General features: G+C 46.4%; 1 protein-coding gene across 5 annotated transcripts in view; it reads right to left on the bottom strand.

The window, feature by feature from the left end:
* The window catches only part of RALGAPA2 (Ral GTPase activating protein catalytic alpha subunit 2), a 95,553-nt gene extending 79,855 nt beyond the window's left edge, over positions 1 to 15,698 (bottom strand). For 3 of the 5 annotated variants that reach the window (XM_027896843.1, XM_027896841.1, XM_027896844.1), the window contains exons 1-4: positions 15,513 to 15,698; positions 9,949 to 10,059; positions 9,401 to 9,450; positions 736 to 793 (exon numbers count right to left, since the gene is read on the bottom strand). In XM_027896843.1, the coding sequence (XP_027752644.1) occupies positions 736 to 793; positions 9,401 to 9,450; positions 9,949 to 10,059; positions 15,513 to 15,618 (325 nt within the window). In that variant the 5' untranslated portion in view covers positions 15,619 to 15,698. The remainder of the gene's footprint in view (positions 1 to 735; positions 794 to 9,400; positions 9,451 to 9,948; positions 10,060 to 15,512) is intronic. The other 2 variants (XM_027896840.1, XM_027896842.1) reach the window with 1 other exon arrangement.
* Between the last annotated feature and the right edge of the window lie 4,478 nt (positions 15,699 to 20,176).

Genomic DNA, 20,176 nt, shown 5'->3' with positions numbered 1-20,176 from the left:
TGTTCTGATGACAAACAAGGCAGCTGGTGAGACAGTGCTGGGAATCAAACCCAATCACAACAAAAAAGTCCTACTCTGAAGGAACAGAACCCTTCTATAAAATTTACTTCAATAAGCAGCAAAACAAAATCTTGGGACCGCTTTGGCAGCAGTTCGAAGGCACATTTTCTGCCGCCTGTTCAGTGCCCAAGTTTTACAGGATGAATTTCCAGGAGGCAGAGAGGATCGAGTTCCACACAGCATCTATCCCTGGTGGGATGGACTGGAAGAGGCATTTCATGTGCAATCGCTTGCAAAGACATCCTGCTGCAAATCTGCAAGTCACATCCAGATGCACAGCACTCCTGACTCCCAGTGTTTGGAGTTGGTCTGTGAATCTACAGGGAGACCTAAGCAGGAAAAGGTGCGCTGGTTTAAATTCCCCTCATCCTGACAGCTTCCATCAAATGGAAGAGGAGAAAGGGAAGAGGGCCAATCCAAGAAGATAAAAATTGAAAGAGCATTCATGCAAAATAAAAGTGAAGCAGGCAATCCCAAGCAAGGGACACAGATCTGTTGTAGCAGGCAAAAATGTTTTTCCATGTGCTTTGGGAATGCTGAGCTGCAAGCCTCCTATGTGAGTACTGTTTGTGTGGGCAGTACTGAGGGGATTCAGGGCTTGTGGAACCAGGGCAGTGACTAAAGAAAATATTGATTTTATTTGCACTAGAATGTTTTTAAACCATTTCTTCTTACCTATACTGCGAAAATGCCATCGATAAAAAATCCTCTCAGGCAGTAGCTGCAATATTTTCTGCAGGAAACAAAACTAAATAGTCAAATTTTCCATAATAAACCGGGTCATCAGAGGATATACAGAAACAAATACACATGACACAAACGAAACAGCAATACATACAAAGAGAGTACAACAGAAAGAAATGCCCATCACGACAAGGACTCCTGCCCACCACTTTGCTCTCTGGTTGTGGAGAAAGACACTTGGAACGGTCCTGAATAAATCCCAGGACACAGTCAGGAACCACTTTCCCTTCCCCTTGTGTGGCAGACCCCCAGCTCTGCCAGTGAAGCGCTCAGACACTCCGAGCACTCTCCTGTGCTGCCACTCTCCTGGGCTGTCCCGGCTCCGGTTCCATCTCCCGGCTCCGGGCTGTGTTTCCATCAGCTAATGGGCTCTGACCCCCGGCTGAGCACAGCGAACAGCGGGGCAGTTCCTTTTCCTGAGAGCTCATTTACCTGTGCTTTCAGCTGCTCAGTGAAACCGAGCCAAATGACACAAAGCCAGACTAATTGAATTGCCAGCACAGGCAGTTAATAAAGCACTTAGGGAATAATCCGTGGTGGCCTGTCTCTGGAGCTGAGGACTGCTCCTCCCGGAGGCAGATCAAACTCAGGCAGAGGCTGTAGTCAAACCCATTCCCCACAGTTTGGTTACGCTACAGGGCACCCACAAAGCAATTTAAGCACACGCTTAAGTGCTTTCCTGAACGGTGTCTTATCATCTTAGTTGCAAAGAACACTTGGGGCTTCCAAATGCCTTTTTTTTCAGTTCAGTGGATGGTAATGCTCTTAAATAAGCTGGATAAATCAAAACTATTTGGGGATCTTACTTGAGTAAATATGGCTTTAACAGGACTTTAACAGCTCCAAGACACCGCTTTCTTTTTTAAACTGCTGGCAGCAAGGACCAGGGCTCGGCAGGCAGGGGAGGCAGTCGCAAGGACAGCTCACCTACCACTGCTCGCCTGGCCAAGGAGTGACAGCGGACAGGGCTCCACACAAGTTCCACAGAAAAACATGTCTGTATCTTACACTCTTTCACCCATTGAAATATAGAGCATAGAAGATACTATTTCCCCATTAAATGGGGAAATACTAATTTCCCCATTAAATGGGGAAACTAGTTTTCAACATCTACTTTTGGAAATCAAATTAAATCAAACAATGTTATAAATGACTGACAGAGTTCCTCGTGCTATCAAACAAAAATCACTGGCACAAACTTCTGCACAACAAAGTCCCATTTTCAGAAAAACACATGCAGGATGCAGAAATGAATGGCAAGTCATTTGAGCAACGGTGAGCCATTGGTTGATGTTTTGCACACCAAGCTCACGAGAGGAAACATCCCAGCCAAGAAAGCAAGAAGTGGCACTGTGGGCAGCCCTTGGGAGCTGGTTGACACGGGTCAGCACTGGTGCTGACAGCAGTGTGCCTCAGACATGGACAGACTTCTTTTCTTTGACAACAAAGTGCTTCAGAAATTCTGTACAACACTCAGAATAGTCTTTTTGGAAAGGGACCATTCCCTTCTCCATGGCAGAAGATGGAAGTCATGACAAGTTCAGAGATTTAGGGAGCTAGAGCTCAGGTCACAGACGGGCTGCTCCTCCTCCACACCGTTACCAGAGCACGTGCTCCCCAGAGAGCACCGGGCATTTCTACAATTTAGTCAGAGTAAATATGCAAACCAGGCACTCCCGTCTATGTTCCCAGAGTATTTTGGTTTGGGGTTACTGCCCCAGCTCCCTGCCCAGGGCAGCAGGTGGCAGCAGGGACCGCAGGAGCAGGGGAATCGTGGCCAGAGGTCTGGCTCCCCCTCTGTGGGCAGGAGGAACAGGCTTGGCATGAAGCATCTGACTGGTTAAAAATGAGGCCATGACTCACACTGGGGCTTTTTCCCTGTTAGTTAAGGACCAGGCTTCTGCCAATCAGATTACAGGATCCATGGACAAGGAGTTATCATTATCCATCCAAACGTTGAAACACTGGCAGCCCATCACTCCTCAGGACACTTTCTGCCATTAACCTTTACTTAACTTGGCACAGGGCAAGAGGAGCTTCTCACCTAACCCAGGAGCACCCCAAGTCCCCACTGAAGCAGTGCCACTCCGTGTGGGAGCTGGGTCTGTGCCAGGCCCACCACACACCATGTGCCCAAGGCATGCAAGGAAAAAGCTGCAGGAAACAAACACTTCAACAAACCAGCAACAAAAACTGGGCTGGATTCAGGTGTCACAATACACTGCAGGGATGAGCCTTCACACTTTGCACATTTATCATGGAAAACCAGACAAAAATCACACACATTTTGTTTCCATTGTTTAAGTCCTTTACACAATTTCACCTGAATTTGAACACAAAGTTCACTTCCAGAGAGTAAGCTAGGACAGGTGTGAGCTGATAAGGTAAAAGCTGCACAATAAAGACCCGTTCAAAAAAGAACTTAAATTCACTAACACTCAGATGTGAAAGTTAAGGTTGTGCCCAGAGAAAGCCTGGAAAACTGGCTGTTGCAGATGATGACGACAAAAGCAAGCTTAAACTCAAAACTGCACAAAGCTGGGAGGGTTGGGGCAGAAAACAACACCCTTACTGTTCTTTTTGCTTTACAAAACACAGAATCCAACACCCTTGTCAGGGGACTGAATCAAAACAATTCAAGGGTTGAAAACAATAGTACAGAAGCTACCATGTGAGGAAAGCTTCCATATCCCAAAATCTTTCTGTATGGCAAAAACTTGAGCCATTAAGCTATTTCCCACGAGTTCTTATCAGCATCTCAAAACTAGGAAAACAATAAATGCATGTATGTTGAAAAAACTGCAAAGATGTGATTAATCACCTGCATGGTCCTACCCAGGAACAACCAGAGTCATTGTAAAGAAGCACCCCAGACTGCTGATGTCTCAGCTCCCCACTGCAGACAGCACAGCTCTGCTGCAGAGCACAGGCAGTATAAATAATACATAAATATAAACTCAGGCTCCACAATTGCTCCTGCAATGCCAAAACACGTTACCATGGTTAAACCCCACACCTTCAAACACAAGGTACTGAAGGGGACGAGTTGACCCACAGTCCCAGCCAGCACAACTTTTAACTGGTGATCTTTGCCTGTGAGCACCGGGGTCCCCAGACTGAGATGGGGTTGGAGTGCCACATGAGACAGCACAAATCACAAACACGCTCCAGTTGTTCCCACTGTAACTTCCCATTTCCAACATTTTCTACACCCTCCCCACCCTGGTGTTCTAAAAAATCACATATTGCTATTCCCATAAAACAAATGATGGTTTCTTCCTTTCCAGCCTAGGCTGCCATCCACACCGCTGTGAATCTGAGCTGGCTATTGACATCTTGTTCCTAGTTTCACACTACACTAATAAGAAATGTTTTAAGAAACCCCACAGTGCGAAATAATATTGCTTTTTCAGAAAACACATAGATCTATTTAATGCTTAGTGCTTTGCTGCATCTATATGGTAATCCATTACAGCACACTCGAAATAGAAATTAGGTATTACTACTGATCAACACATCAGGGTATCTGTCAGTTCTTTTAACTGATTATCCATAGTTCTTTTTCGTTTGGACTTCCTGCATGACTAGGAATAATGTTAAGTTTAAATCTTAGTTTACACAGGATGCTGCTCTTTGAAAGCTGGATCTCTCTCTTTTATCACAGCAGAATAAAAACCACCGAGGTTTGTATTTCAGCAGACTTGCTCCGACTTCCCCGACACTGCAATTTCTTTTACAAAGCCTTTTCCTTTTGCCCCCGTTGTTGAACGGTGCCAGGGCTGGCAGCTTTGTGCCTATGGCTGAGTGCTGCCCTGACACAGGGACAGCTGGGACCAAACCTTCCCACGGGATCCCCCCAGCCAGGAGGTTTCCAGCTCCGCTGTCCTGCTTACCAGAGCTGCTCTGAACCTGGCTCTCAGTACCACAGCCACACCAAAGGTGCCCCGGCTGACGGAACGCTCCTGGAGCCAGGGACAATGGCAGTGACAATGTGTTTAACCACCGAAACCTGCAGCAATTGAGACATTTTTCAGCTCCTATTCACCAGCTCAGATAAGCCAAGAGCCCAATGGAGTCGCTGTGCCTGCAGCAGTCCAGTTTAAATGAAGGGATCTCCATTTATTGCATTAATAAATTATTTACAGTCATTTGCTGAGGGAAAATGTCTGCCCACAGCACACAGGGCACTTATTACTGTCCCAGGCATAACAAGATACAGTAAGATCTCTGAAGTCAAACATAGGAAACAGAATTTACCACCGAATGCTGCAAGAATAACAAGAATGTTTACTAAGAGCAATAACAAATGAAATCAGAACAATGGTAGACTGAACTACAAATGGTTAAAAAAAGTAGTTTTCTATATGTAGAAAAGAAGAGCTCTAAGCACTTTTATCCCCCTTTTTTACTCTAGTGAGCTTGACAATCAGCCAGCCAAGTCTGTGTGACACACTGGAGGTTGAACAGTGTAACTGGGAATCCCAGCAGGAATTCCACAGGAACCCACTGCAAGGCTGTAAAAAACCGACAACCTGAATTTAAAGCTGCAACTCTGCATTTTAAGCTCTGACTCTTAATGGTAACTCGATTTCAAGTGTCAGGTAACCTACAGGTGGGGAAATTAAGATACTGAGCTGTACAGACGTGAGGGAAATGCAAACAGCAAAAAGAAAGTTAAATAACAGGGACAACCCCAAGAAATGAGAATTCAGGACCTGTGGTAACAGGAACTCAAAAACAACTTGATTATTCCTTATAAAGAATTTTAAAAGTACTTTCTTTTACCACTGGCCAGTTTCAATACACAATTTAATTCCTCAGGATTCAATTACACTCACTTTTGTTCAAAAGGTAGCAAGTAATTAGGAATAAGTCCTGAGACAAGTAAACCACCCTAAGATAATGCTACAAATATAAAAGAGTGTCCTTTTGCACTTTCATACATCGTACCAACACAGCACTGAAGTCTTTTGAAAGAGTTAGGAATGTGAAAGTACTCCAAGGTCCACTGATGCAGGTTTTCATGAAATTGAAAATGACCTGCTAAAAACGACCATTGGTTTGGAGATTTGTTTTAAGCTGCTTCCCCAATACTGCTAATTCATAAAGGACACCTGTAAGGTGCTGGGAGAATTCGGCAGTTAAAATACCCACAGCAGTCTTACTCCAGAGTGAACCACAGTTGTACATTCGACCAGCTCTAGTTCTGAGCATTACTAGGAGGGCTGAAAAAGCAGTGTCTGTGCCCAAGGTGTGTTGGTGCAGTGCCAAACGTGAGGGCTCTTTATGTTATGTTACTGTGCACTGGTAAAATATAAACAAGCAGAGAAATCCAAGCTGAGAAGCTTCCAGTAAACACATCACCCATGGGGAGTGGGAGCACCCACCCCGTCTCCTCAGCTGTCCCCAACCCTACAGTGACACCTGAACTATGTTGACACGACCTGAAACACCTCCAGCAACAGCAGCCACTTCCAGAAGTGGCTTCAGGAAGCTCTTCTACACTAGAAAGATTATCTGAAAAATTCTGAGAATAAAACACTTCATCCAGTGAATGTGTTAAATCTGTGGGATGAATTTTATGACCCCATCAGCACAAAAGGTACGACGTGGCTGTTCTTCACTACTAAAGCCAAATTACAAAGAATGGGAAGAAACTGATCTGTGTATTGTATCAAAGCCATCAGTCTGCTTTTACTTCATTAGAGATAAAACAAATGCAGTGTCAGAGGAATCAGTATCTGATGCTGCAAGAAAAAAAATTACATTATTATAAAAAAACCCCAAGCTTTCACAAGCAGATGATGACAGAACACTGTAATGGGACCCAGATAATGGACATAAGTGCAGTGTGCCTTCTGTGAGGTCTGTGACACACCAGGCTCAGAGCTGCCCTCAAACCTGAGAACAGGGACACGAGAAGTAACAGGAACCTGTTCTGCAAATACACTGCAACTCTGGAGAGAGCCAAACCTCAGCAGAGAACAAGAAAGTCTGTTGTTCATATATTTTCGGGTTTCTGGTTGAAACAGGGAAAAATAACACAGTACAGTTGCTGTATCATTTCACAAATACCTATCTGGAAAAAGACAAGGCCAAAGTACCTTAGAGAATATAGAGTTAGAACTAAGAATTTTGTGATATTAATTGCAAAAAAGCACTTTCCAAAACGAACAGTTAACCCTACACATTCCTCCCTTCTGATTAACATTTCTTCTTTAAAATACACGTTGTTTGATGTTGCTGCTGAGTGGCCAAGCTCTGTAGCTGATGTGTCAAATTCAAAAGTCCGTAAATTACAGGCGGGTTAAGTCAGTTTGCAGAGGATTTGTGGGCAAGGCCTCTGTTGCCCAATACACACACTAGGTGTCACTCCACAACAGCAGCACGATCCCACCAAACCGCCAGGAAAGGCCAAGTCAATTCCCTCATAAATATTTTTATTGATTTTTAAGCTGTTTGCACTCAGCACCTGGACTCTGGCTTTGTTAATCCTAAGTAGTTACCTATTTAGCTAATTAGAAGAAAACGCAGCACCCCCTGGCTCATGCTGACATCAGATTGAATATGGAAAGCTTAACAATCATTAGTTTTGTTTCCTGTGGCTTAGGGTGAATGTTCCATCACTCGGCATTTCCTTTTGCCTGTCCTGTGTTGAGGCTGATGGGTTCTTGGTCTGTGCTCCAAGGCCTCCACTGGGGACCCCAAACAGTTCAGACACAAGTGTGGGTTTTTCCTCCTTCAGACAGCATGTTCTGATGGCTTTAGGGAGTGTTAAGGGGCAGTTATGAGCCCCAGGAACGCAGCCATTCCCTCTCACCAGGTGAGCAAGCATTAGCTATTTGCCATTCAGTGACAGGGCCACAGAAACATCCCCCCCTATTAAGGTTCCAGTGTAAGGGTACTGATGAGCTGCCATTCACAGGCACAGCTGTCCACACCTTCCCTGCTGGGCTGGAGAGGGAGGAGCAGGAAGAGCTTCTCCTGCCCCAAACACTGACCTGGCAGATTTTTGAGCTCTGGGCAAAACCCTAAAGCAGATTCTTACTGATGCAAGGAGCAGAAAGGACAGTTCAGATTTCAGTCTCGTGGTTACAGGGGAGAAGGGAGGGAGAAGAAGAAAAGGGAGCTGAACTGGCTGCATCAAAGCAAGAATCTGAGATCACAAAACCCCAGGATTTCATGTCATCGTTTTCACGGCCATTTTTCCCATTACAGGCACGTTAGGCTAAACAGCATCATCTTTACTATCAATATAAACACCATTCCAACTACAAACTACTTATTAATGCAAAACCATGAAACCACATGTTTGGGTTGGGTTTTCTTAGAGCGAGTGAGAAGAGTTGAGAACAATTAGCTTTTGTTTTCACTTCCCTTTCTAGATAGTCCCACTGAAAGTTTGAGGGCTTTTTTCCTACCACCCCTACCAAAAATAACCCAAAATATAAATAAAGATGGCATTTCTATGATGCAACATGCAAATAAAAAGTCAGTAGTTGCAGTAACAAAGAGAAAGAAATAAACAAAACAGAAATAGAGAGAAATCAACAGAAGATGTGTGTTTAACCTTAAGAAAGAAATCTGGCCAATTATTTTCCTAATTAACTGTCAAAAATTAATATTTAAAAGTGCCACTGCTTTCTGAGTACAGAGACAGGCAGAGCTTATGCTAAGAATTTCAGTATGCATTATAAAAATGTTTTTATATGCTAGGCTTTCATCTGGTCCAGTGATATTTTAAGGATATTTCACATCCAAATATATTTAGGTCTTTAATTAAAGAGGTAGCTCGGAAAATGATCTATTCCAGACTGTTCTTCTTTTAATTAAAACAATCCTAATTTGATTATGCAGAAGTTAACTCGGTAACATTTCCTCCCCAGACACTGCCCACGCTCCGATGGCCGATGCTGGGAAGGATTTGCTCCTGGAAGTGAAGGATGCTCCGCTGAACTAAAGAAGTCTAAGAAATTAGAATTTCACATGCTCAGATTAAACTGATATGCAGTAGCTGACAACTCCTATCCTCTTATTTCCCTTGTGCTGCCAGGCCAAACACTGTAACCATAAGAGATGCTTTCATGTGAGAGGAGCTGGGCCCAGACTCCTGCTGTGACACATTCAAAATAAACGTAACACTGAACTTCACACTGACACGGGGTAGGGAAACAGTGCTGCTGTTCTGAACTGCCCCTCCACGAAATACAGAAGCAAAACCTTCAAAGAACAGCAGAAACAGAGTGTTTTGAAAGCTTTAGCCTAACAGAGGCTATGGAACCACTGATCACATGCTCCCCAAATGATCCTGAAAACCCCAGCTCATTTTCAGCCCCAGATCCCCAGGACACAGCGTTACTGCAGGATTTCCAAGCCATTTGCACAAAACATCTTAACTCTGCATATTCATTTAACGACATTCTCACTGCACAATAAAATGGTTGTTGTATCTGCAAGCTGAACGCCCTCCCCAGCTCTGTTCTGCCTTTCCCCTGGGACTGACACCTGCCTTCACCCCTCTCTGCAAAGCACTAAGTAACACAGAATGGCAATGAGATTTAAAGTACAAATTTGCTTCATGGTATGGAAAACTTACTTCAAAAAGAAAGAGGATGGAGTCCAGCTCCTCCCTTTGTGATTTATTCCCTGCAAGACACAAACCAATATTGTTTGCCTTAAAAACATAGTGTGAGACAGCAGCATCAGGCTGTTGTTGTTCAGCTGAGTCAGAGGTGTCCCCCAGTTTATTTTTCACCTTTATCCAATATCCCAAGTGCAAGACATGCCCCAAGTGTGGTGCCTCTCTGTGCTCTGCCCACGTCTCACCCGAGCAGCCCCAGCTGCAGGACCCCAGCAGAAGGTGAGAGGACACGTGTGGAAAGCACAGAACTGAGCTCTGTGCTGAAATGACACTTACCCATGAAAATGAACTCAGAAATCTGATCAGCTGCTGACATTTCTGAGAGTGATTTCCCATGCTCGTCCCTTCTGCTGCCATGAGTTAAAGTGATTAATACTAACTCTGTGCTACAAGAAACTATTGACACAAATACAGATAATCACTGCACAGCCTCTAATGGAATTGCTCTGGAGAACTCGAGGGGAACACCAACCAACACCTGCTGGCAAAACTCTACAGCTTACCTTTTTGTTTCAAGCTATTTTCCAGTGTTATGAAGTTTTCATAGAATATAAAATAAATTTGAGAATAATTATTGTCAAAAAATTGCTTCAGGTCACTTCCATCCACAATATCTGAAAAGAGGAGAAACAGTGTTATTACACAAGAGCAGAATGCTGAAAATCCTTGTTTTTCTGCAAATTTAGCATTAGAGAGTGAAATAAATGTGATACAAAACTATTTTAGTGACTACAATGAATATTCAGTACTAAAATATGACTCCATCCCTGCCAGTAAAACAGGGAACTGTCCATTTTCACTGAATTTATGAAAGTTTGCAGTGGGGCTTTGGCTCATTTGCTTTCCATAAAATAAAATAACATAAATGAGGCAAGTCTCAACCATATAACCAACCAGCTTCTGCACCACTGAAACAAGCAGGCACTGCTAGAGGAAACAAACAAACACCAGCAAAGATTTCTGGATGCAAATCCAGTTCTTAAATTTACCTGGCAAACAGATCGACTCAGAAAACAGCATATTTCTAATTCTTTTTTTAAAGTAATGGCAACCCAGGCATGCATCACTTTCCAAAGCCTTCACTTACTCTGAAATTTGGACTGAGTTTACTTTTTAAGAAGATAAAAGTCTGATGTTTTCTTAACCTAACACTTGCCAAACACATCAACTTCACCCATTTGCTCTTCATTGCAACTGTTTGGGTCCAGAAAGATTAAGCAATTCCATCCAGAATTAAGAGGAACTCTCACTGAAGCTTCACCCCATAAGAAACCCATTCATAACCAAAATAAAGCTGATTGCAGCAACAAGTCCTAAAAATATCCCACGACTACAGAAAAAAGAACGACTTTAGCCTTTGGACAATTAGATTTTTATTTAAATTAATACCTTTGCTGCAGTAAGGCTTTGCTTGGCTGCTCGTACTATGGAAACAATTAGTGCAGGGAAACTCTTTAACATGATATTTGTTTCCTACAAACTACTGGTCTCGAATTTGCAAGCTGAGTGCAATTATTCCTCTCCATGAATGCGTTCTGTTAAACACAACTCCAGGGGAAAACAAGGCCTTCATTTACAGGCGTTTCATATGAAGGAATGAGGTCACTAAAATCTACACAAAAAGGAAACTTTCCCTGTGAATTGTGAAAGGGGGAGAAAGGAACTGCCTTATCAAAAAATAAATTCTCCTTTTCTCTAAATGTGGCATCTCAGTGGTGACTCAGGGTGAGTCTGATGTGAGCTGCATCCCTACAGCCCCAGCCTTTTCTTCCAGATATGTTTCACTTGTAGCAGGATACGGCTCGTTCCTGTTTTTCAAATGGAAAACATCAGGGAAACTTTCCTGGGCCATTTATCATTTGAGATAACGAGACAGATTCCTGACTTTGGGGAAATCCCATTGACTGGATGAGTATTTCTGAACAGTCAAGGAAGTGCTGCACAAGGCTGGGGCTGAGCTGCAGGTACTTTTACGTTTGTTTACTCACAAATAGCTCCGGTTACTCCAGCTGCAAACAGGCTCTGAGGGCTCACACCTCAGGCAAGCTGGTAGACAGCAGCAACCACCAGATCCACAGCAGCTTTCCAAAGCCCTGGAATTCACCCCCTTCCCAAACAAGGATAGGTGATCCATAGGCTCACGCTTCTGGTTAACACATGAATGTAGCTTTGGCAGCGAAATCCAGGAAATAGTGAGACATCCGTGACAGCCACATCCTATTTCTTCCATATAAACATGACAAGATTGGCTCGCTGGATGCCTCCCAGTCACCCTGACTTGCTTTACTTCTTAAAAGTAAAATTTTTAGGGAAACAAACTACTCAGGTACCATTTAATAAGAGTCTGAGATTATTGTCAAGCCCTCACTGCTCTTCTTTTAAAAAAGAACTCCATGGAGACAGTAAGTCTCTCCTTAGCACACAGATGATCTTTTATCATCCTGTTAACTACAAACATTATCACAGGCACTTGACAGAAATCCTCCCTTGGTTCCTTGAATTTCCAAAGTCACTTGACTTTATACTATTTATACAAAGCTCACTCAATCCTCAAGTACTTGAAAAATTAAAGGAGATGAAGAGAACTCCACAGTCATACCCTGGTTAATGATAAACTTTTACTACCAGCCTCACCCCAGAAGTAACGCACAATTTTTACTTATCTTCAAAAAAAGTATGTCAGCATGGAAACAGACTGTTACTGGAACACCCCTCCAATTAGAACAATTTCCAAAATAATGTCAACACCTCAAATTTCACATGAGCTCTCTGGAACAACACCAGTGAGAAGCCCAGACACATTTCCCTTTTGAGTGTCTCAAAGAACATTTCCACTGAGCTGGTGTTACTCCAGCTGCACACAACTGTGAGACCAAGCAGTGCCAGAACTGGAACCCCACTACTCTCCCTTATTATCCCATTTCTGATGGACCGAGGGCCACGAAAAACAGGGTTCTTCCCAACTGGTATTTTGTCAAGACAAAGGACTGCACTTGGTAACCTAACAAAGTTCATATTTAACCCTCACTGAAGGTAAGGTTTCAGTGTGCAGCTGTAACAAGTCTCCCATATATCTGCCCAACAGAGAAAAAAGGATGAAAGCACTGGGCATGGCAGCACCCCACATCTGGCAGCAGCAGCACTCATCACACCTCAGTATTTCAACTGTGCCTGGGAGAAAACATTACTCAGAAGATGTTTCAATAAAAAAGAGAGTGTTTTTACTCAAGAATAGCCACAGAAAAAGTATGGGAGAGCAGTGATTAATCTTTATACTACAAAAGTCCCATAGAAACCACTCTGGGAAACTGTAGAGGTTTCATTTATGGCCACTCAGTGGGGAAGAGCCAAACCTGTACATCCCCATTGCTGCTTATCAGTCCATTGTTTTTTAAGTCTACTGTAAAAAAAAAAAAAAAAAGCCACACCACTGACACTTCCACAAACTATATTTGGAAAAAAAAAAGTTCTACTGACTTTATGAAAGTTCTGCACATAAATACATCTCTACAGCAATAAAAAAAATAAGGGGGCAATGTTCTGGTCATTTCCCCAACACAAAGGAACGCCCACTTATTCTGGGTAGTGTTCTGTGCTGCCGTGCAGGAGAGAATTCCCCACAGATTAGGAATTTAGATCCTAAAGGGCACTTGAGCCCTGAGAGATAAGCAATACAAACTTATAGGGAACCTTTCAGTTTGGGCACTGCACAAACTTGCACAGATGGCACTAAGGGACTGAAGCAGCCCAGAGCTCACGTGAGCCCTTATTTATGGAAATACACATTCCTTCACTCATTCCTCCCCTATTATCGTCCTCTCCCTGATCTTTATCCTCCTGCATCACTGGGATCACAGAGGCGTAACTGTCATTTTGTTTACAATTTAATTCCTGTGATTTAAACCTAACAAAGGAAGAGCAGTTGGCATCTCCTAAGGAAACACAAGACCAGGAGCAGCTATTTGGAGAACATGTGCCCCTATGGCTCCAGAAAAGCAGTTGGTGACAGGGAGTGAAACCTTCGGGCTGGGAGGAACAGACACACATTCCTACCTTGCCCAGCACGAGGAGAGATGCATCTGGGGAGAATGAGGGGAAAAAAAAAATCAAACTATTTCTGAGCCTTTATCCAAAAGCTTTGTTTTCCTTAAATACCGGAAAGGTCCTTCCGATGTGTTGCCTCATTGTCTGTGCTGACCAGTACCATAAAAGATACACTTGAAACAATATCCACGAAGATATCATCTTCAGAACGCCCCTCCTGTACTATCTCAAACGTTTCCACTGCTGTCCCCAAAAGCAGACATCCTAGAAACATGCCCAGAGCCCTCGGACACAGTGCCTGCCCTGACCCCCAGCCCCCAGCAGCTGCCACACCACGGCCCCCAGTCAGCCCTCTGGCACTGGGAACAACCTTCACTTGAGACCAAGGTTTCATCCAAGAAACCAGGTCACTCCCTCCAGACACAGCAGCCACTTGGAAGCAAAGATGTCACTTCCCGAGAGCGACGCGCGTGATCCCCTCCTTGCCAACTGGGTAATAAGTATCTTGACAGAAAACCACCAGGCAGCACCACCTCCTGTACCATCTGCTTGGGGACAGAAATTAATTCTGGCACGCTAATGGGCATGGTTTTTCCATTTGTTCCCCCTCCAGGTCTGTCTCAGGAGCCGGAGAGCCTCCTGGGCGCCACAGGGGCACACAAAACCCAGCACTGCCCCGAGACAACCAAGAGCCAGAGCAAGCCCAGTGCTGCAGCTTAAACCAGTCGGGTCTGGCTGAGAGGCTGAAAGGGGCACATGAACAAAAAAGCTGCTCTATTTCTCAGTTCTTCGAGTCTATTTATTTCATTGAGGTTGGTGGGGAAGGAGGAAATGTACAGTCCCAAGCTCACACCGCAGTCTCAGGTCACGATCTTTATCAGGACAGTTTCACAAAACACTCTAAAAAACTCTTAAAGAATTTCCCACGATCACTTTGCAATAAAATGGACATTATTTTAACGTAGTTCACACAGCAGATGAGCAATTGGACACGCACAGTTAAAAGGCGTATGGTAATACCAGCACCTTCTCCCGGCTTTTCAAATCCCTGCCCCCAGGCACTCCCACACGCGGCTCCATCAAAACAATCGAAAACAAACAAAAAAAAAGCGTTTCACACACCTTCCGAAACTCCCCCGTGTAGTTCGCAGGGGGAAATCTCCACGAAAGTAGCCCCTCGCGACTCCCAACCGCGGGCATTTCTTACCCGCGGGCCAGGAGGAGTCCCCACCCGGGGGGGGGGTCCCCTCGCGGACACGGCGCGAGCCCCTCGCGGAGCCCCCTCAGCGCCGCCCGGCCCGGGGGCACGGCCAGCACCGCCGGGCTCGGAGCACCTGTGCCCCTGCACGGCCCCAGCGCTGCCCACCCCGACCCCGCCGGATTGCACCTCACAGCTGAAACACATCACCTCCCTCCAACAAGCAACAGCTGGAGCTCATCGGCTGCTCTCAGCCTGCAGAACTGTGAGGGGAAAGGCTTCACCTGCAGGGCGACATTAGCGAGGTTCAACCTTGCCACACGCGCAGAAAAGCATCACAAAGCGCCATACCATGGCCTCCCTTAAAGTTAAAAAAAAAAAAAAAACAACCACAATAAAGAGCCCCACATTAACGCTGCTGACAAAAGCAGAATAGATCTCCCGAAGAACCTCGCGTGAAACACGTTTACCTTCTATTTACTACCCAAGGCTGCACCAGGAGCGCTTGGACACCGGGAAACGCGAATTCCCAAAGGTAGGAGCAGGGAAACATAACCGCAACTTTCTCCGGCAGCTCCCGCGCCTCAGGAAGGGACACCCAGCGCTGCCCCTCAGCAGCGACAGCTCGGGGAGCCCACGGGGCTACACGGGAGCCTGGGGGTCCCACGGCAGCGAAAGGGGGCTTCTATCCCTCCGTTCCACCGCCTTCCCGGGGGAAAACACTCCCCCGGGCAGCGCTGCGAGGGCGATGGGCGCCCGGAGCAGGAGTGAGGGGCGCGGGTGCCCTCAGGGCGCGGGGGGTCCCCTCACGGCCGCCGCACTCACCCAGCAGCGCGCGGAGGTGCTTCAGCCGGGTCAGCACGTCCCGCTTCGGGTCCAGCGCCTTCTGCGTGGATTTCCTGACGTCGGCGTGGCCCTTCCTGGAGAACATCGCGGCGGGGCCGGGCGGGGGGATGCGGGGGACGCCGAGGATGGGTGTCGGGAGCGCTGCCGGGGCGCTCCCCGCGCGCGCCGCTCCCCCCTCCCTCCCCGCACCGCCCTGCGCCGCGGCCGCGCGGGGCGCGCCGGGAGCCTCGCGCCGCTGACGTCACCGCGGCGTGGCGCTGACATCAGCCCCGCTCGGCCCCGCCGGTCCCGCGGGGCAGCGGGAGCCGCCGTGCCGACCCCCGCGCTAGGTAGGCTCTGTGCCCTCACCGCGGAACCCGCACCCTTCCACGGCCATCCCCCCTTCCGCCAGCCCCGGCCAGCCCGGCCCGGGACACTCGCAGGGATGGGGCAGCCACAGCTTCTGTGGGCAACCTGTGCCAGGGCCTCATCACCCTCACACGGAACGGTTTTCTAACGTTGGATTTCCTCATCCAGTCCAAATCTCCATAGGAAAACCCTCAGGTTTTCAATAACTGCTTGCGCTATAAATATATAAATATTTACCGTCTTTATATTTAAATATTTACCGTATTTATATTTAAATATTTACTGTTTTTATATTTAAATATTTACTATTCCCGTGACACAGAGGGTTCATAGTTATACAACAAAAGCATGATCCCCCCCAGAAGTAGGAGCCAGCAGGGTTTTGATTAAAGGTCTTCAGATCCTCTCAGTAAAATTCTTGTGTTAAAAAAAAAAAAAAAAAAAAAGTAAATTTTAATAAGCTCCAAGGCAGGTTCTGTGGTCCTAAAAAAGAAAACACTGCGTGTCAGAGAAATAAGTTGTGTGTATACTTAGCCTTAAACAAAATTATTCAAGAATCAATTTGCACATCATGTAGAAATTAATTTTCAGCCATGAATCATTGTAAAATAATAAAATGTCCCAAGAAATACTGCTGTTAGGAGCAGAAAATACATCACTGCCACATCTCGCTTCCTCTGAGGCCTCTCAGGGACCATTTCTGCTGCAAAGGCCTGGGGTCACCAAAGCAGCAGGTCAGCAAGCCCGAAACATGTCCCACTGGAGAAGGGACAGTCCCAGCAAAGGCTGGCCCTGTCACCAAACCTTGTGGTATTCCTGCTGCTCTTGAGAATTCACTTCCTGCAATCAGGAAGATGGATAGTGCTGATGTACAGCATTTAAAAAGAAAAATAAAAGTTAATTCTTTTTCTTGCCCCAAAAAGATGGAGCACACAGCCTTGGAGTCAGGCACAGAAAATTCACTGCTGCCCCCCCGTCCCTTGTCTTGGAGCCCGTTCCAGGCTTACAGTAATTCCTATTGCATATTCTTCCCATCACACCATTACACAATGTCTCCTTCTAGAAGAGTTATGAAGCTGCTGCAATTGTCTAAAATTTTGGGTCACATGTTGCAATTTGAGCATTTGCAGCTTCCTGAGAGGAGTGAATTGGGCCAGTCCAGCTTTCACCTTCTATTGCCACGAATCAATTTGTGCAGTTGGCTGAGGAAGCACATGGCTAGAATCTTGGCTTCCTCTTGTTTCTTCTTTCTTTTTTTTTTTTTTCCTTCCCTTTTATTTTAATTGACTTACAAAACCAGTGACTCTCAGTTTGTCTCTTCTGCCAGTTTCTGATTGTTCCGCGGTTTTGTCTTTTTCTGCTTTGTTAAAAAAGGAACCATTGCAGATGAAGGAATTGTGCTTATACAGCTGCTCTGGTGTCTGATGACTTCCGTGACAAGGAGGGAAGCGATGTGGTGCTGAGCACCAAACTGCACAGCTTTGGTCACTTGTCGCTTTAAAGGTTGCCAGAAATTCTCCTTGTGGGAAGCTCCACTGAATAAGAATTCCACGGCTGGAATCGTGGTGCTCCAGAACAGTCCGTGCTGTCCCCGTTAGGAGCTGGGAATCGGCGTCGTCTAACACTGCCATAACTGGAGTGGTTGGGGGTTGTTGAGTTGTGCTTTCAGCACGGAGTTAAGGTTATTTATCTAATTTCTCGTGTGCCCATGAGCTGCCAGGTGACAAAGTGCTGCTGTAGGTGCTGGGAGGTGATTCCCCGTGGGGCAGGATGTCCCCTCTGGGGCCTGGAGGGCTGGCGCTGGGGAGCCAGCGGGTTGTGATACCCAGCAGCAAGGTGCAAAGCCATGGAACGGCATCTCCTCAGAGTTTTAAGTAGGAGGATGAATCCAAATTAATATGTACCTGTAGGAACTCAGATTTCTGTGTAGCTGACCTAGAACTTATTAGCTCAAAACATAATCAAATAGAACCTCTCAAATTATTCACTTGGGAGCTGATGCAGCATGGCACAAACCAGAAATGCCAGTAAACCTGCATCAGTGGGAAATTTGCAATTTCCCAGAAGGGGCAGTGCATTGCCTTTGGTGTGTAACGATGCACGGGGCAGAGCCACAGTCACATTGTGACTGTGGCTCTGCCCCGTGCATCGTTACACACCAAGATGGGGTAGGCGAGTGCCTCTGTGTGGAAAGGTGACACCGGCCACACGAATTTCCCTGGGCCTGATGAACAGGCAGGGTGGCTTTTCCCCGCGGAGCCTGAAATTTTAATGGCGCAGATTACGTTACGGAACTTCTCCGCTTGCTTGTGCCAATGTAACACGTTATGCTGGGCCCAGGAGAAAGGGCAGGGGAAAAGTAAATACAGAGGAGACTTGCCTCCTGAATAACCTGCAGGCGGGAGAATGGTTTCCTTAGCGTAGGATGGCGGTGCTGACTTTTTGCCCTTCAAACCAAATGCTTCCAATTGTATTTAGAAAGCTGCTTTTTTGTGTCCTCTTGCAGATCCTTGGTCCAACACACGCATTAAGGCACACGAGCTCCTTATTTCCTGCACTGGGATCGGCTCACTCGATGCTTCCTGGCTTAGGTGCAGGTGCTTGGCAGGGCTTTGGTGCTGTGCCAGCGTAGGGAACCGAGGCTCTGCCCTCTCTGTCCTGATATGGCAGAGTGTGGAAAAGACTTTTCCCGCCGGGCTTTGAGCTTGATAGTTTTGTTTTCCCAGGTGTTCCCATAGGGCACACAGGCAGGGATCCCTGCCCCTGCAGAGCTCTGCTCCAGGCTCAAAACTGTGCGGTTAGTGCTGGGTTTGGAGTTCTGCTGAGTCTGTGGGAACAGCGGTGCCTCGTCCATTTACCCCCCTGGGGACTCCCGTTCAGCACCTGAAGGGTGCTCAAGGACTGGGCAGTGTCTCAGCCTTCAGAGGGGCTGTGCCCAGTTATCCAGCTTATCCAGGGCTGGAGAAGAGCAGCCCAGAGGGGGCACAGTGTCCTCGTTTCTCCTCGAGACACGTGCTGGCTGCTCCGCTCGGCACGCCCAGCCCGACAGCTTCCCAGAAAACAGTTAATTATTTAGCAGCAGTTGCTTACTTAATACTTACTTGTAGGAGTTGAATATTGACTTTAGGAAAAGCAGGTGGGACACAGCTCTCCAGGGACTGCAGGATGGCAGACTGGGGGGGGACAGTGCTGAAATAACCCACGCCTAAGGTGTGCATCCCTAAGCACAGCTGTGTTTGGGAGCTGGGCTTCCAGAAGGTCTCACTCTGGCAATAAAGGGGAATAGATCTTCTGGGTACTGGGCTATTCAGGAAGAACCTGATGGAAAATTTCTAACCATGGCAGTATATAAGGTATTCAGGTATCGTTCATATAGTAAAAATGATAGAAGAAATGCACTGTCAAAAAAAAAAACCCATCAGATTTCCTTCTGCTGGAATCTGAAACTGTGTGTAGAGGGAAAGAGAAGGATTTATGTCTATGGATGGAAAAAAAATTCCAAAATAGAAAGATCAGGGATTGCATGTCCCATGATACCTTCTAAAAGGAAATGGTATGGAGGATATGGAAATTTCATGGAGTAAAAATATCAACCCACCCAGGAGAGCTCAGACTACACTTGCGAAAGGCTGAACTGCACGAGGAGGTTTATGGCAGGTTGTGCAAGCCTGTAACCTGCTGCCCTGGCCAAGATCTTCCCATGAGGACGTGTTACAGCTCAACTTGAGAGCGGGCTAAGAAAGCAGAGATTGCTCACCCCATAAAAGCGGGAAAATCATCCCTCTGCCTCCCTGCTCCGTGTGCCACGGAACAGAGATAAAGTGCTGCTTGTCTCAACTGCGCTAAATCCGAGATAAGTGTTGTTTACTTCACCCCTCTCCAAGAGGAAAGGTCACTCGTGATCTCGGTGGAGCTGCAGCAATTTCCTCCTGGCAGCGCTCACCTCTGGCCCGGCGTGGTGGAGCTCCGGAGCCTCTGCTCCCCTCCTTGGGGACACGCCTTAACCCTGTCCCTGCCGGCCCTGAACACGCAGGCAGAGCATGCAGGGGCTGAAACAGCGGCGAGATGGTGACAGGCTCACAGAAACTCCCATGGTGCTGGGAAATGATGCACTGAGGGTGCAGTCAGGGTCATTTGTTCCTGCAACTTACAGATGAAGTGTTCTCCCACCTGTTCTCCCGTCCTCTCCCGGCTTTCTCGGGTTTCTATTGCCATATATTTCACCTAAACTCTCCTTTTCTGACTCAACGCTACGTTCATATTTTCATTTCTCTCTCGCCTTGTCCTTGCTCTTT

Source organism: Empidonax traillii, unplaced genomic scaffold (genome assembly GCF_003031625.1).
Source record: "Empidonax traillii isolate 1590-97213 ecotype Southwest subspecies unplaced genomic scaffold, ASM303162v1 scaffold517:size446157, whole genome shotgun sequence".
NCBI lineage: Eukaryota > Metazoa > Chordata > Aves > Passeriformes > Tyrannidae > Empidonax > Empidonax traillii.
Note: the sequence above shows the minus strand (reverse complement) of the source record. Positions and strands in the feature narration are given on the sequence as shown.